Genomic DNA, 15,129 nt, shown 5'->3' with positions numbered 1-15,129 from the left:
CATTTCACAAACTTGTCTGTTTTTGTTGCTCTTCTGCGTCAACATCAGCTCCACTCACTGCAGCTGCTCAACACTTTACAAAAGGTATTAAACAAACTTTTATAAGCTTTAAAACAGCACTGATTGTATTATGGTGAAGACGTTAATGTGCTAACAACGTCACGGCGCTACTAGCTTGTTAGCTTTTTGCTGTAACTGTTCTTGCTAGCATCTGTAAAACATGCAGTGTCTCAAATACAATGTGACTAAAACTTCGCAATATTATCTATGGATTATTATCATTATTGGCACGAGAGAACTTGTAACTCGCTATTTAGCCCCAGTAGCAAGAAAAAAACAAACAAAACATACATAAACATACAACATAAAAATACATCAGAAATCATTGTGAAGGTTCAAGGTGTCATTGGTTCTTTCAGGTTCATGATCCATGTATATTTCAGCTGTCTAATCTAAAATTTATAAGTAGAAGTACCGATACAGAGGTAAAAAGTTACTCAAGTAAAAGTTAAAATATCACATATTAAAACCTACTTAAGTAAAAGTATTTGTGTACCTGTTTAAAAATGTACTTGTATTATAAAAAGTATTTCACACAAGTGTTAATGTGTTAAAGTGTTAAATGTAGTGATATTGATTTTAAAATGATACATATTTTGGTCAACAGTAGCAATATGACTCCGTTACTTTTTTTTTTTTTTTTTTTTCTATGAATTTTGTGTGTTTATTTTTGTTTGCTCAAAGCCAAAGCGTAAACTCCAAATCTTCTACTTTTTACTACTTTTCAGTCCAGTTAAAAAAATGTTGTGGAGTAGAAAGTACAGATAACTGGTAGCAAATGTAGTGAAGTAAAAGTAAAAAGTATCTGTAAAATCTGTAAGTAAATCAGAATCATCAGAATCAGAAGACTTTTATTGCCATAGTCTGAACAGTACAGATACCTAAAGTACAGATACCTAAAATGTCTGCTTAAGTACAGTACTTAACTACTTGTATTACTACTTGTAACTACTTTTGTATTGTCATAATCATATACAAGTAACATACAATCTAAAACAGTTTGGTTTTGGGAATGAATGGGGTATAAGGAGTCTAAAAAATACATTGCATAGAATCATACACAGTTACTGAGGCTTCATAAATCCCACAGAGTTTCCTACACTGTAGATTTTAAATAATGCAGAAAATAGTCAGGCATGAACTTTGAAACATTTGTTAATAATAAATTATATGCTATAAATATCTGTCATTTGAACACAATATAGACATTCATTTCTGCCTTTGATTTCTGTGTAGGTGCCATGTTTCGCCGGTGGGGTTGGAGCTTCAGGGATTTTGAGGAGATCGACCTGTTCTCAGATCGTTATGACACAAATGCACAAACACTGTCCCAGGCCATCAGAGCCGCAGCCACTGAGGAGCCCGACGCAGACGGAAGTGTGCTGTTTGGGCAGATGAAAGGCACTGTGGTGGGGCTGAGGTATTACACAGGAGTGGTGAGTCAAGTACTTATGTTAATATAGTAATAACGTAATACTTGCTACAGTACTTTGGCTATTACTACCTACCGATCTTGAGTGATGGTATTCAATGTATGATGTTGCTAGGATTCAGATGACATCACCACATAACCAACTTCAAGTCCGTAGTACTGTTTCAAGGTGCACTATGTAACTTTTCTACCACCTTTGTGTCTCCATTGAGATGATATTGCTTTGTCTGAAACCTGTCTATTTTGCATTTCAATTATTACACATGTTTTTTCTGTTCAAAACCACAAGTAGTTGGTGTATAACTTTGCCAGGTGGTGCCACTTGCTCATCTCCACGATGATAGATAAGTTTAATGCCATACTGTGGAAGCTTCCAGGCAAAGCAGTAATGAAGACAAGCAGGTGGAGGACTGTTGACCAGAAAAGATACACAGTGCACATTTAATTTAGGAGAGAAACATCATGTGAAAACAGGCAGTATACTGATATAGTCCACCAACCACCAATGTTTGTCAAGATTTCACAAGATGGCTGCCCTCTTAACTTATCTTCTGCAGGCATCATAATCAATAAGAAATCATGTCATTAAAAATCACAATATTTCTTACCAGCTACACTATTTTTGTAGGTGAACCGGGGAGAGATGGTTGGCCTAGTGAGACAGCCCCAGAATCCGTACGACCGAAACGCAGTGATGGTTGCGAATGTGTACGGGCATCAGGTGGGACACATCAAGAAAGAACTGGCCGCTGCAATGGCTCAGATCATGGACAACAACCTGGCCAAAGTAGAAGGGTGAGCCTGGCTGTGTCTATCTGTATTTTATTTTTTATACTGATAATGTTTTGAACTTGTATGGCGCCTTTCAACATGTCTAAAGCACTTTACATTATATTATTACACATTTAATGACAACTTCTGTATGTAACCATTGAACTGAGCCAATCTGCACCAAATCCCTTTCTGACCACCACTAATCTCTTACACACCACTTTCATACATATGCATTAGACAAGGAAAGGTGTGTTGCCCAAGGACACAATTACAGTAAGAGAGTCTGAGATAAGAGCTTTTACTTTTAAGACATTTTTCATTCTTGTCCTGCCCCAGTACAAATAGACTGTATAAGCAGCTAGTTGTTGTTCGCATTACATTATTGGCAAAACTAACCACTGGTCTCTGAAACTTTTAAAAAGCACTTATCATTGCGGCCATTAGAAAGCTTGGAATGCAAAAGGTAATTGAGGAACACCTTCAGACCACTGCAAACTGTTTAAAATAAAAGGCAGGTTGTTCATAAGGTACTGAATCAATTATAATTTCTCTTCCTTTTGTTTTTCCAGGGTTGTGTACTCGGGAACGAACAACACTTTCTCGATGCCTGTCACTTTGTCGTTTTGGGGCAAAGAAGAAAACAAAGAAAATGTGACAAAAGCTTTGGCTCGACGCGGTTTCAGACTCGAGACCAGTGTTGGCTCTGGATCTGGTTCTGGAGGTAAGTGTTTAAGAGACTTATTTAGTTTTTCAAATGAGTTTTATTGTATCAACATCAAAGTTAATCAATTAAAAAAATAACAAACTATACACTTAAAACTAAATACTTTGTTAATTCCTTTGTGGCAGTTGTTCATATTGTATATTTGTTTTCAGGTGGGTATCAAGAAACCTACTCAAAAGGAGGAAGACTTCCCAAAAAGGGTGTAACAGTCCCACTGACAGCAGAAGAGGTATTTAAAAATGTTACTGTTTTTTATTTAATTTTTTTATATGTTAACATGTGTTGAAATATATAACAGTTTTTCTTTTTTCTTGCAGCTGAAAAATGCATTTGACAATTTGTTTGAAGGATTGATGGAAAGTAAAGATGGAGAGAAAGAGGCTGCAGATGTGGGTATATTTTAAATGACTCATCTCCCTCTTTTGGTCAAAATGAAAACTACATCCCAGTACACAGAATATTTGGGGTCATTTACAATTTGTGGATACAGTAGGCTACAGTTATTAACAACAGACACGTTTAATTTCATAGATTAAAACAGCTATGAACTATTTTTTCCCCTTAATAACAAGTCAGAAAATAATTTTGCTTAAAACTAAGAAACACAAACTAGACAAAAATACCTTGAAACAATAAAAACAATCTAAATGAGATACATCTAATACACGGATACACTAATACAAAATTGAATTCAAATGATAGTTTTTGCAGTTAGTTTTGTATATTTCTAAATTCATAAGGTATTGTTTTCTTCTATAGGCGGTGTCCACTCCGCTCCTGCCCCATCAGAAGCAGGCTCTGTCCTGGATGTGTGCCAGAGAAAACAAGTCGAGTCTTCCTCCGTTTTGGGAGAAGAGAGGAGAGCTGTACTACAACAGTCTCACCTGCTTCTCCTCCAAAGAGGTCCCAGAGAGGGTCCGAGGGGGCATCCTGGCTGACGACATGGGACTGGTAAAATAACACAATGAGCTGAGGAATATTCACTTTATTCTGGAAGTTGTGGGCGCTGCCGTTCTAGGCATTATACGGGTTATATTATTTTGCATGGGGCTGCAGAGCTTGACAGTAAATGAGTTCTAAATTACAGAGCTGTTTTGAAGCCTCCCACTGAGTTGGTCACATGAACATAGAACGTTTAATGGAAATTAACCTCCTTTATATCATATTTTAGCAAAACGTCTTCTCCATTGAAATGAATGAGATTCCTGCTTAAGTAGAATTGTCACCACAAAGAAAGCACAGTTTAGTAGCATTTAGAAGCAAAATGGGCGGGGCTGAATAAAATCAATAATGTATTAAAACTCAGAGCTGGACTGGGCAAAAATGGCAAAATTATATCACAATGTTGAGATTAGATTAGTTACAAGAGGTAATAAAACTATATTTTGTCACTTTACATTTGGCTTGACAAATTAACTGAAAAATACCTGAAAAAACATTACACTTATAAATGTTAAAATAGTATAAAATTATATTTAAAAAATATTTAGCAAATATGCAAGATCTAGATTTTAAGTGGTATTTTTATTCAGCCATTAACCAACAGGAGGAGTGGGTGGGGAAAAGAACAAGTTGTTTTTTTTTTAAACAAAAACAAAAAACATTAAATTCTGAAAATGGGTAATATAGAAATTGCTGTGTTGAACATTTGCAGAATAAACACGTCATTAATTTAGGATGAGATAGTTTGCTTCTATTAACACGGTCTATAACTTCTAATAGAGCTAAAAGGGAAAAAAAAATATGATATGAAATATATAATCTGTTCACTTCCTGTACCACCAAAGTATTTTGAATGTTTTTGTCAATATCACCCATCCCTCCTTGTTAAGTGTTAAATATTATTGTTTTGCTTTTTAGGGGAAAACGCTCACAACTATCGCTCTTATTCTCACCAACTTCCACCAAGAAAAGCCTCTGCCTGTTGAGAAAACTGTAAGTCTGAAGAACACATCACTAAGACAATCCTGTTCTAAAATGTGTGTGACTAATGCTAAGTATCAACAGGGAAAATCGTCACCCTATAAGAGCCTAACAAAGCCCCCCACAAAAGCCCCCCAGATCAGTCCACAGACGGAGGCTGTCTGTGCTAAAGGTGCCCCTAAAAATGTTGTGGTAGAAGACGACACTAATAAAAGTAAGAAAATAGCAAACTTCTTAAGCGTTTAACTTAAAAAAGTTTTAAAACTTGTCATTTTTGTCATTTCAGAAACTGGAAAGGAAAAGAAAAACGCCCCAAAGAGGAAAAACAGTAAAGGTACAGTATTTAGTATAATTAAATTTAAGATTTCTCCCCTGAATATAAAATAAAACAAATTTATTTAACTTACACAGATGGCGTGGGACTGTTTGATGATTTGGACTTTGCTGCTGCTCTGGGTGGCTCCACGTCAAACACAGGCCAGAAGAAGAAGAAAGCAGACAAAAACACGGCTGCTTCACAAAGTAACGTGTTACTCGCTTTTTAAAGATGCACTATGTAACTTTCCTGGTGGGGGAGTCCTGCTTTTCACCATGGAGATCGTATTGCTTTATTGTTGACCTGTAACTTACAAAAGTGGCACCGCCTGCTTATTATATCTCCATCGAGATGCATATCTACACATTTAATGCCATACTGTGGAACATTCGAGGCAAAGTAATAACATCTTCATGTCGACAAGAAAGTGATGGTGTCTTCAGCCAGAAATGAGCCAGAAATGTTACATATTCCACCTTTTAATATAATAAATCTATAAATGTTTTAGTTGAAAATGTGAATACTTTTTGAAGCCAGCCTGATTTTTTTAAATAATGCAAAGTTATTACTGTGGGTTGTGCTTTGTGAATTATTCTGTGTTTGTGAAATATGCAAAGAATTGAAATAGAGGAGCATTTTGACACATTTTTCTCGTGTGTTTTCAGGCGGAGATCCAACCATCCCTGATATTCCCGAGGATCCATCAGCCACAGCCACTCTCATCGTCTGCCCTCTCTCTGTGCTCAGTAACTGGCTGGTAATGTCGAACTTTATTCAAATAATATCATACAAAACTTAATTTTCCTTATTGTGAGGCTTGAGCCGCCACAAGTAGTATTCGCAAATCATTCAAGTAATTCACAAACTTCATAGTGGTATTAATTACCTTTTAAGAAGATACTGTATACATAATCATGCAACAGATAAATGTATAAGGAGTCTACTGATCCAGCTTTCCAGAAACAAAAATAAATGAAATGGTAAAGAGTCACATTTTTATATAACTCATCTCCACCTTGTGTTTCTTTCAGGACCAGTTTGAGCAGCATGTGAGTGTTAATGTTAAGCTCAATGTGTATCTGTACTACGGCTCGGAGCGAAACAGGAGCGAGAAGTTTCTCTCCTCTCAGGATGTCGTTATAACAACCTACAATGTTCTCTCCGCTGACTTCGGGGTGAGTTTGTGATTTAAAAACTGGGAAACACATAAGAGCTGTGATCGTCGAGCAGAGGGATCGCATAACCTGAGAGAAAATCAACAATCTCTTTTAGAACAAAAGTCCCCTCCATAAAATAAACTGGCTCCGGGTGGTTCTGGACGAGGGGCATTTCATCAGAAACCCAAACGCACAGATGAGCAAAGCCGTGCTGGAGCTCAAAGCATCGCGGCGCTGGATTCTTTCAGGTTTCATTTTTAACACAAACATTTATGGGGTTTCAGATAAAACGGCACCAGTCAAACATAACACATTTTCTCCCCGCTGGTTCAGATCCCACAGACTTGACAGAGTTGGAGCACAATGTTTTTGTCACATATTTATACAGCACTTTTCCACCTTCAAGATACTCAAAGCATTTTACATCAAGAAACAACTCACTCATTCACACACCAGTGCACACAAACACTGGGGGTGAGTTTGCTTAAGTGTCTTGCCCAAGGACACTGAGAACGAACACTATACCAACTGAGCTGCAGTACTGGCCAAAATAATCAAATTTGAAAAAGAGTTTCAATTTTTTTTTATAACCAAAAACCCACAATTGGGGCTTAACAAAATTGTTGATTTTAAAAGCAGAAAGTCAACCAAATTTCTTGGCAAGAAAGAGTCAAAAGCAAAAAAACAGGGAAAAGAAGTAGGCAATCTACTGAATTATAATAATGTGATTTTTCTAAAGATATGTAAAATATGAATATTGAGTATAATCTTTACTATTAAAAATAATCGCTTATTATAAAAATAGTGAATACCAATATAAGTTTAAAAAAAATCTGATTGCTTCACAAGTTTGGTTCATTTTTATTGTTGACTTCAAAGATATGCAGCTATGTTTATGTGTATTTGTGGATAATTTTACAATCTTTTCAAATAAACTCAACTAAAATGCAACAAATATATTTAAAAGCACATTGTAGCACATTTCTGTTGTCAAAGTATTTTCTAATTCTCGTTATCAGAAAAATGTATTAAGATTTGAAAGCTTTTGACTGGTACTGTTTAGTTAGACACACAACAGTGTAATATAACATAACCTTGATGGGCTGTTCTTCTCTTACCCATTGTAGGTACTCCCATCCAGAACAGTGTGAAGGACCTGTGGACTCTTCTGGCTTTTCTGCGTCTGAAGCCGTTTGACGTGAGAGAGTGGTGGAACAGAGTGATCCAGAGACCAGTCACACAGGGGGACCGCACTGGGCTGCAGTAAGTGGGGTTTGGGAAAACAGTGTTACAAGACATAGGACTACTCACTGTATTTAAATGAGAAGCTTTAATAATTTAGCCGAAAACGTATTTGCTGAAGTCCAAAAGCAGGTTTTTTGGAAAAAAAACTGAAAATAAAGCACAAGTACAATGCAGTGAAGGCACAATTCAGTGGTGAACTACATCAATATTAAACCTCTATAAAGGACATTAATCACACTAAATCTAAATAATGAAATTATAAAATGCACATGGATCATTCAGTGTGGGTTTTTCAACCCATACCTGTTATCAGTATTTATGTGGGATAAAATATAACTTGTACTTTTGCTTGTAAATATTATTGTAAAATCTAAGCCACATCTTTAGCTTCACTGCTTTTATTTTCATTTTCACCAGTCTGAAATTTTCAATTTCTGCCGAATTCCAATCCCAAATCCCCCGATATTATTTATACCAATGGTGAAATGTAGTAGTAGTAAACTACTGTACTTCAGTACAAATTTTGGTATCTGTACTTTTTAAAGTGTATACTTTTTACTTTTACTTACTTACTTTCACTGTATTTGAGAGCGGGTATCTGTACTTTCTACTCCACCACATTTTTGAACTGGACTGAAGAACAAGTTTTTTATTATCTGACACTTGTTGAAAAGGCTGAGGGGTTTATTTTTAAAACATTCATAAGTTGAACAAATCAAAATATACAAATTAAAATAGCTTAAAAAACTGATTCAGTTTTTTAAGCACAAATCTTTATCAAAATCTTTTTACTTTTACTCTTTAAGTTAATTTTTAAACAGGTACTTTAATACTTTTACTCAAGTAGATTTTTCTTCTGATGCTTTTACTTGTGTGGTTTTTGGTCTGGTATCTGTACTTTTACTTAAATAACAAAACTAGTACTTTTTCCACTACTGACTGATACTGATATTAGCACCAATATATTATCTCTCCCTGAAAATACAGGGAGCACATTTAATTGCAGCAGAGAGAAGTGTTTGACAAGGATTTGATTTAACAAATTTAACAATTAATATCTTTTGTAACAGAGAAAAATTGTTAGAATGAGGTCATAGAAATCTGAAGTCTGCTCGTAAAATGTAAACTGTTTTAGAAACCTCCAAACTCTGGTGAAATGCGTAACTCTGAGGAGAACAAAGACCAGTGAAGTGAACGGGCGCCCACTGGTGGTGCTCCCGGAGAAGGCAGTGTTTGTGGAGCAGGTGGAGCTGAGCCCAGAGGAGAGAGCAGAGTACGAACTGGCCAACAGTGAGGGACAAAAAACCATCAGGAGGTACCAGAGAGAGATTATAATGATTTAACAGCATTAACAAGTCTTGGCTTATCGTTTATCAGTCTTTAATTTGTTTTTAGATATGTCGCCGAGGGGTCCGTCTTGAAGAATTATGCAGATGTTTTGGCAATTCTCATGAGACTCAGACAACACTGCTGCCACCCGGACCTGCCCACCAAGAGTAGTTCAGATTCAAGTAAAAGAAAAGTCCTTTCAACTGCTAAAACTCAACAAATGCATAAAATATCTATTATATTTACCATAAATTTCAGACTATAGAGCGCACATGAATATAAGCCGCACCAGCTAAATTTGAAAATAAAATCAATTTTGTACATATATAAGCCGCAGGTTTTTGTGTTGTAACATGTGATATTTACACTTTTTTTTTAAACTGTCTGAAAAGCATCAGCTCATAATCTTTCCCATGTCTGTCTCACTTTTGCATTTACTGTTAGAGTGCCCCCCAGTGGCCGTTGTATAAGGCGCAGGGTTCAAAGCGTGGGAAAAAAGTAGCATCTAATAGTCCGAAATTTACAGTGTATACTTTCCAGACACTGTGCAGTACTTAGCCTTATGGTATTTCCTGTAGTATAACTTTAAAAGTATTGAATTGCTCCAAAACTTTGCCTGAAATTTGTAATTTTAAAGCCAGCAGATGATGCTAAGACATTGCCTGGTACATTTAAAACTGAAGTGGCATTATGTTAGCTATGTATATACACAGTCTAGCTTAATAAAAATGTAAAAAAAAAGAAAAAAAAACCCAAAACTGAGCGAATTAAACTAAACAGATTCAGATATGTTTTGTGTCTTTCTATCCATCTATTAATATATTTATTGCCTAAACCCTGCATATATTTGTAGGTTCAGATGCCACCCCTGCTGAGCTGCGACAGCGTCTTATAGAGAAACTGCGTCTGGTTTTGGTGAGCGGCTCTGACGAGGAATGCTCCGTCTGTTTGGATTCGGTCCGATTTCCCGTCATCACCCACTGCGCCCACGTCTACTGCCGGCCCTGCATCGCCAAAGTCATCAGCACTCAGGAGGTATGACACGATCTATCAGCAGTTTCTCATTTATTTGATTTTAATTTGTTTTCGGCTAAACTTGATATAATAAACTCTTCACTGTGGGTTCAGGAAAGGGCACGGTGTCCTTTGTGCCGCAGTGATATCAGACAAAATGAACTGGTGGAGGTTCCAGAGGAGGAAGACACAGGCGGCAACACCAAACAATGGAGAACCAGCTCAAAGGTGAACTATAGCTGTACATTGTATACTTTATCAGCACTAAACAGAGAGAATATTACCGTATTTTCCGGACTATACGTCGCTCTGGAGTATAAGTCGCACCAGCCAAAAAATGCATAATAATGAAGAAAAAAACATATAAGTCGCACTGGACATTTTTGGGGAAATTTATTTTACAAAATCCGAGACCAAGAACAGACATTTTCTCTTTAAAACCAAGTTATAATAATAATAAAATGTGGAACAACAGGTTGAATATCAGTACATCACGTAACACATTTATATTTATTCAGCGACATGAAGCACAGACGGAACTGAACACGTGTCTGGTTTGTTAATGTAAGATATTAACAGTTAATCAGATAAATAAAGCAGAAAAAACAAGCAACGAGTTTACTCTGGATCTCACTCCAAATCAGTAAATCCATTCAGTTCTTCATCCTCGGTGTCAGTTCTGAGCAACTCTACCCACTTCAGAGGAAGATGAAGTGTCGCTCAGGAAAATATGATTTTCTTTTAGAGGCGTTTTTGTTCTTGTCTTTCACAGATGTCTTTTAAATCACCGTAATGTTGAAATTTTAAATGTCAATGGTACAGGAGGAGTAGATACTAGTACAAGTTTAGAGCGCCCTCGTGTGGTTGTCAGTGTGGTGAAATTACCGGTATATATTGTAATAATTTCACATATAAGTCCCACCCTCGAACAAACAATGAAAAAAGTTATAGTCCAGAAAATACAGTACAAACAGAACTAATACGATGAAGGATCAACAAACTGCTGGAGGGCCCTACTTGCATGCGTCGCTTGTTTTGCTTGAAATGTTCCACAGCATTAAGTACGTCGTAGCGTTCTGGTGAAACGAGCCAAATTTCTTCTGGCTGTTTATTTTTCTGAACAAAAGTGCTGCTGTTAGCCGTAACACCACAACAAGAGCAGAATAACAGCCGTCTCCACTCACTCGATCCTGTCTCCAAAACAGACCAGAATCTGACCAAAAGAACCTTCACGTCAGGTTATCGCCATAGCAACCAAATGTCCCATATAAAAGAAGCCACATTAACAACACGTAAACAGCAACAGAAACAACAAAATGTGTCAACTCTGAACTAAACACAAAATATCAGATCATTAGTGTCTATCCCCAAGGAAACAACCAGGGCAAGTACCGGTTATAGGTCACGTCTGTGGAGAGGCGCTCAAGCTCACAGTTGGAATGCATATTTTCCAAGCTATTTTTGACCAAAACACCGGTAACTGAATAAATGCAAGATAGAAATGTTTAATATCCTATAGATCTTCAAAAATGTATTAATTTTAAAAAACAAACTACTTTGGTCTTTCTTTTGTGAGTGCAACTTAGGACAAATTCTGAAAAACTGTAAACAAAACCTGTTTGAACCCTGAATTTAGTTAAAACTATATAAACATTAGGCTGAAAGTATTACATAATCTAATTTAAATGATATAAGATTATTGCGTGTTATATATTGTTTTGTGTTGCTGTGAGCAGGTACAGGCTCTGATGGGGAACCTGCTCAGACTGAGACTGAACGACCAGAGCATCAAGTGTCTGGTGGTTTCTCAGTTCACTCGCTTCCTCACCGTCCTGGAAACTCCACTCAGGTATTAACTACATCAGAAATATTATTCTAGTTCCACAGCTTAAAAATATTCTTGTGAAATTTAGGGTGGCTGGATTGTGCAACAAAATATTAAGTTAATGGGACCATCATTTTTGTCCAGGCCTGTTTCATGAGTTTATTTTTTAAAATAATTCCGTTAAAACCTGGTTGAAAAGTAATGTCTGACTTTTATTGGTTAAATTTCATATAATTTTAATTTATTATTACTTTTGTATCAACAATTTTGTCCATGTGTGTAACAGGATCTCTACAAACATGTTCTGTCCATTTGATTCTTGTTGTTCAGTCCATATGTTCAGTTAATTGCTAATTGTGATTATTAAGGTCACAAAATAATTTTAACAACTAAAACATAATAGTCTTTAGCAAAACTAAGTCATTTCAGTTGAATCTATGCTCCCTAAAGTAATCCTATACCTGTAAAGAGCATTTTATCTGACCATTTATGTCAAAATTACATGACTTTTTCATTCAGAACGTATGATTTCATAAAACTTGTGCAATAGAGAAATGGTATGGTCCCTTTACTCATGAAGAATTGTGAAATTGTGATGTTTCTTCACAACAGTACTTATCTTTACCCCTTATTTTGTCAGAGAGGAGGGCTTCAGTTTTGTGCGTCTAGATGGGACCATGACGCAGAAGAGAAGAGCTCAGGTGATCCAGGACTTTCAGAGCAGCTCCTCGGACGGTCCCTCCATCATGCTCCTGTCGCTTAAAGCCGGAGGTGTCGGGCTGAACCTGACCGCAGCCTCACACGTGTTCCTCATGGACCCAGTTAGTACTATTTTTAGTTTATTTATTGTTTTTTCCCTTCGTATTTTAATCTGTTTATTAATATTCAAAAAAGATGAACTTACTCTGTGATCTAGGCCTGGAACCCGGCGACTGAGGAGCAGTGCATCGACCGCTGTCACCGTTTGGGACAAAAAAAGAAAGTTGTTGTTACCAAGGTCAGTCATGAGGAAAAGTATTTCTGTCTCCAGGGAATTTTCTATGGCACCAAAAGCATAAAATGGCATTCAGAGGTGCAGCCACAATCAAGATGTTGTATTTAAAGATGACATATTCTGCTTGTTTGCTGTGTATTTATAATCTGTGACACCCGTGGATCATTGTGTTATAATTTGCACATTTTAAATCACAATATTCATCTAAAACGACTTGATAAGAGAAACAAATCTGCTGACTTTCGTGTTAGAACATTGCTGTAAACGTCTGATGGAGAGCTGCAGATCACGTTTAGCCAGCAGTGGATTTTTTTTCATTTGTACAAAGAGACGACGCGATGCTGCTGAATCCTGCTCGTATCAACGGTTAAGAAAATAAAATCAGATCGAAGAAAGTACAGAGCAGTGAACTTATGCCAGTGGTGGTGATTGATTGTCAGTGCGGCGTCTTGAAAATAAGCAATTACAGATTAAACATGCACAAATCGCTCCAAATACAACGTCAAGAGGGTAAATTAGAAGGGGAAACAACTATAATACTCTAATGTTCAAGTTTGGTTCATGTTCTGATGATGTAAAGTTGATAATCCATGATGATCCAAAAGCTGCAGGTGGATTAAAATGACGCTTTACGGGTGCGACTGAGGAGGCTGCGATGGACGAGCGACTGAGATGTTTGTTACTGCACGGGTGAACACTTTGCTGTACTAAGAACTATAATGTACAGTTTTATTTGCAGGTGGAAAAAGTCAGAAAATGAAATTATAATGTCACTTACAAACATAAGATTCAGTGCAATTCGCTTCACTGATGTGGCTCTTTTTAAAACATAAATGTGACAGTTTGAATTGTCACTGTCCCTGTCTGTTTTCAAAAAAGGACCATGAGTCTGGAATAAACATGAATTGAATTGAAAATAACATGCTAATAAGCTCTGAAAAGTAAATTTTGCACAATATGTCTGCTTTAATGGAGAAAAGCAGGTGACACATCCTCCAGTTACATTTACATAATTTGCATTTTTGTCATATCCAAATGTGAACAGTTTATCACTAAGAGGTGTCTTTTTGCTTTCAGTTCATTGTGAAGGACTCTGTGGAGGAAAACATGGTGAAGATTCAAAAGAAAAAGCAGGACCTGGTGGAAAAAGCTTTTGGAGCGTCCAGCAACAGCAAAAAGTCCTCACGAATCGATGACATTAAAACTCTGATGGAGATTACAATATGATTAAAATGTACGTTTAATTATGTTATTACTTATAATATAAGTTGAATTTTGCACAGCGTCTTCTGTTCTTAATGCTTTAAGTTTGCATTTATTTTATTTTCTGTCTTTAATGTTGGAAAGTTTCACAGATCTATTAAGTTTTATTGTAAAGTTCAAAGTGATGTTAATGTGCTCAGGAATAAGGGGTGTGTCATAGTCAGGAGAGTTTAAACAGGGGAGACAAAGGGGTGTGTTGTCTTGGACCCACTTCTATCAGTTTATTTTAGAGGGGGGCCCATGTGAGGTTTCTTGCCCCGGACCCCCACATTTCTGTCAACGGGCCTGGTCACGATGGTAAATAATCCACTAGAACTAATTTCTGTACTGACTCTGTGGTTTTACTTCATACTGTATTCAGACATTTCTAGTTGGGGTGAGTTTTAGAAGATTTTTTTTTTTTTTTGCTTAACTATATCAGATGAACTACAACTAAAACAGACAAGGGTTCATTTGGAACTAAACCAGGTCCGAAGGATTACCCACTGGACCAGACCTAAAGCAGGACTAATGTAGTTGTAGATCAAAACTATTAGATCTACTTTGATCTAAGTTAGAACTAAGCCAATTTAAACCAGGATTAAACCACTAATGCCACTGTTTTTGAACCTCACCACTTTAATGTCTTCTCTACCAAATCTGACTCTTACTTGTAATTTTCTCAACAACTAACAGACTTTCAGTGGTGGAAGAAGTACTGGTACTCAATTTTGTACACGTAAAAGTGCAGATACTGGAGCAAAAATATTAAAGCATCACATGAAAAAAATCCACTGTCAAAGTATTAAAGTACCGGTTTCAAAATGTGCTTAAAGAGTAAAGTTGACGTTTTATGTGCCTATTTTTCTTTGCTCAAATCATGAACGTGTTAAAAATAAACCCCTGAAATACTTTCAGTCCTGTTAAAAAATGTACTGGAGTAAAAGTAAAAAGTATGTACTACTTAAAGCCTGAGTAGAGTAGATACCTAAAATTTGTACAGCACTTTACTTTGTTACATTCTACTGCTGCAAACTTTACAATATCAATAAAGATCTTTGCCAAGAATTTTGATGATTTTGAAGTAATGCGTC

General features: G+C 36.5%; 1 protein-coding gene across 1 annotated transcript; it reads left to right on the top strand.

Annotated features, from left to right (window-relative positions):
* Positions 1 to 11: 11 nt before the first annotated feature.
* On the top strand, positions 12 to 15,098 carry hltf (helicase-like transcription factor). Its single transcript, XM_055230934.1, has 23 exons — positions 12 to 84; positions 1,297 to 1,496; positions 2,121 to 2,287; positions 2,836 to 2,987; positions 3,143 to 3,219; positions 3,308 to 3,379; positions 3,750 to 3,941; positions 4,851 to 4,925; positions 4,998 to 5,127; positions 5,200 to 5,247; positions 5,325 to 5,435; positions 5,895 to 5,986; positions 6,261 to 6,404; positions 6,502 to 6,634; positions 7,514 to 7,649; positions 8,767 to 8,946; positions 9,027 to 9,142; positions 9,814 to 9,995; positions 10,089 to 10,202; positions 11,711 to 11,823; positions 12,440 to 12,620; positions 12,716 to 12,796; positions 13,871 to 15,098. Exons 2-23 carry the CDS (start codon positions 1,302 to 1,304, stop codon positions 14,018 to 14,020), a joined length of 2,841 nt encoding a protein of 946 aa, XP_055086909.1. The 5' UTR covers positions 12 to 84; positions 1,297 to 1,301; the 3' UTR covers positions 14,021 to 15,098.
* Positions 15,099 to 15,129: the final 31 nt, after the last annotated feature.

This window comes from Periophthalmus magnuspinnatus, chromosome 22 (assembly GCF_009829125.3).
Source record: "Periophthalmus magnuspinnatus isolate fPerMag1 chromosome 22, fPerMag1.2.pri, whole genome shotgun sequence".
Classification (NCBI taxonomy): Eukaryota; Metazoa; Chordata; class Actinopteri; order Gobiiformes; family Gobiidae; genus Periophthalmus; species Periophthalmus magnuspinnatus.
Note: the sequence above shows the minus strand (reverse complement) of the source record. Positions and strands in the feature narration are given on the sequence as shown.

What these genes read in the sequence shown, in the direction of transcription:
- hltf (XM_055230934.1), top strand. Translation starts at nt 1,302, where the DNA reads ATGTTTCGCCGGTGGGGTTGGAGCTTCAGGGATTTTGAGGAGATCGAC. An exon ending in GCGGCGCTGGATTCTTTCAG is followed by an intron (nt 6,635 to 7,513) that starts GTTTCATTTTTA and finishes TACCCATTGTAG; the next exon opens with GTACTCCCATCCAGAACAGT. An exon ending in GGGGACCGCACTGGGCTGCA is followed by an intron (nt 7,650 to 8,766) that starts GTAAGTGGGGTT and finishes AAACTGTTTTAG; the next exon opens with AAACCTCCAAACTCTGGTGA.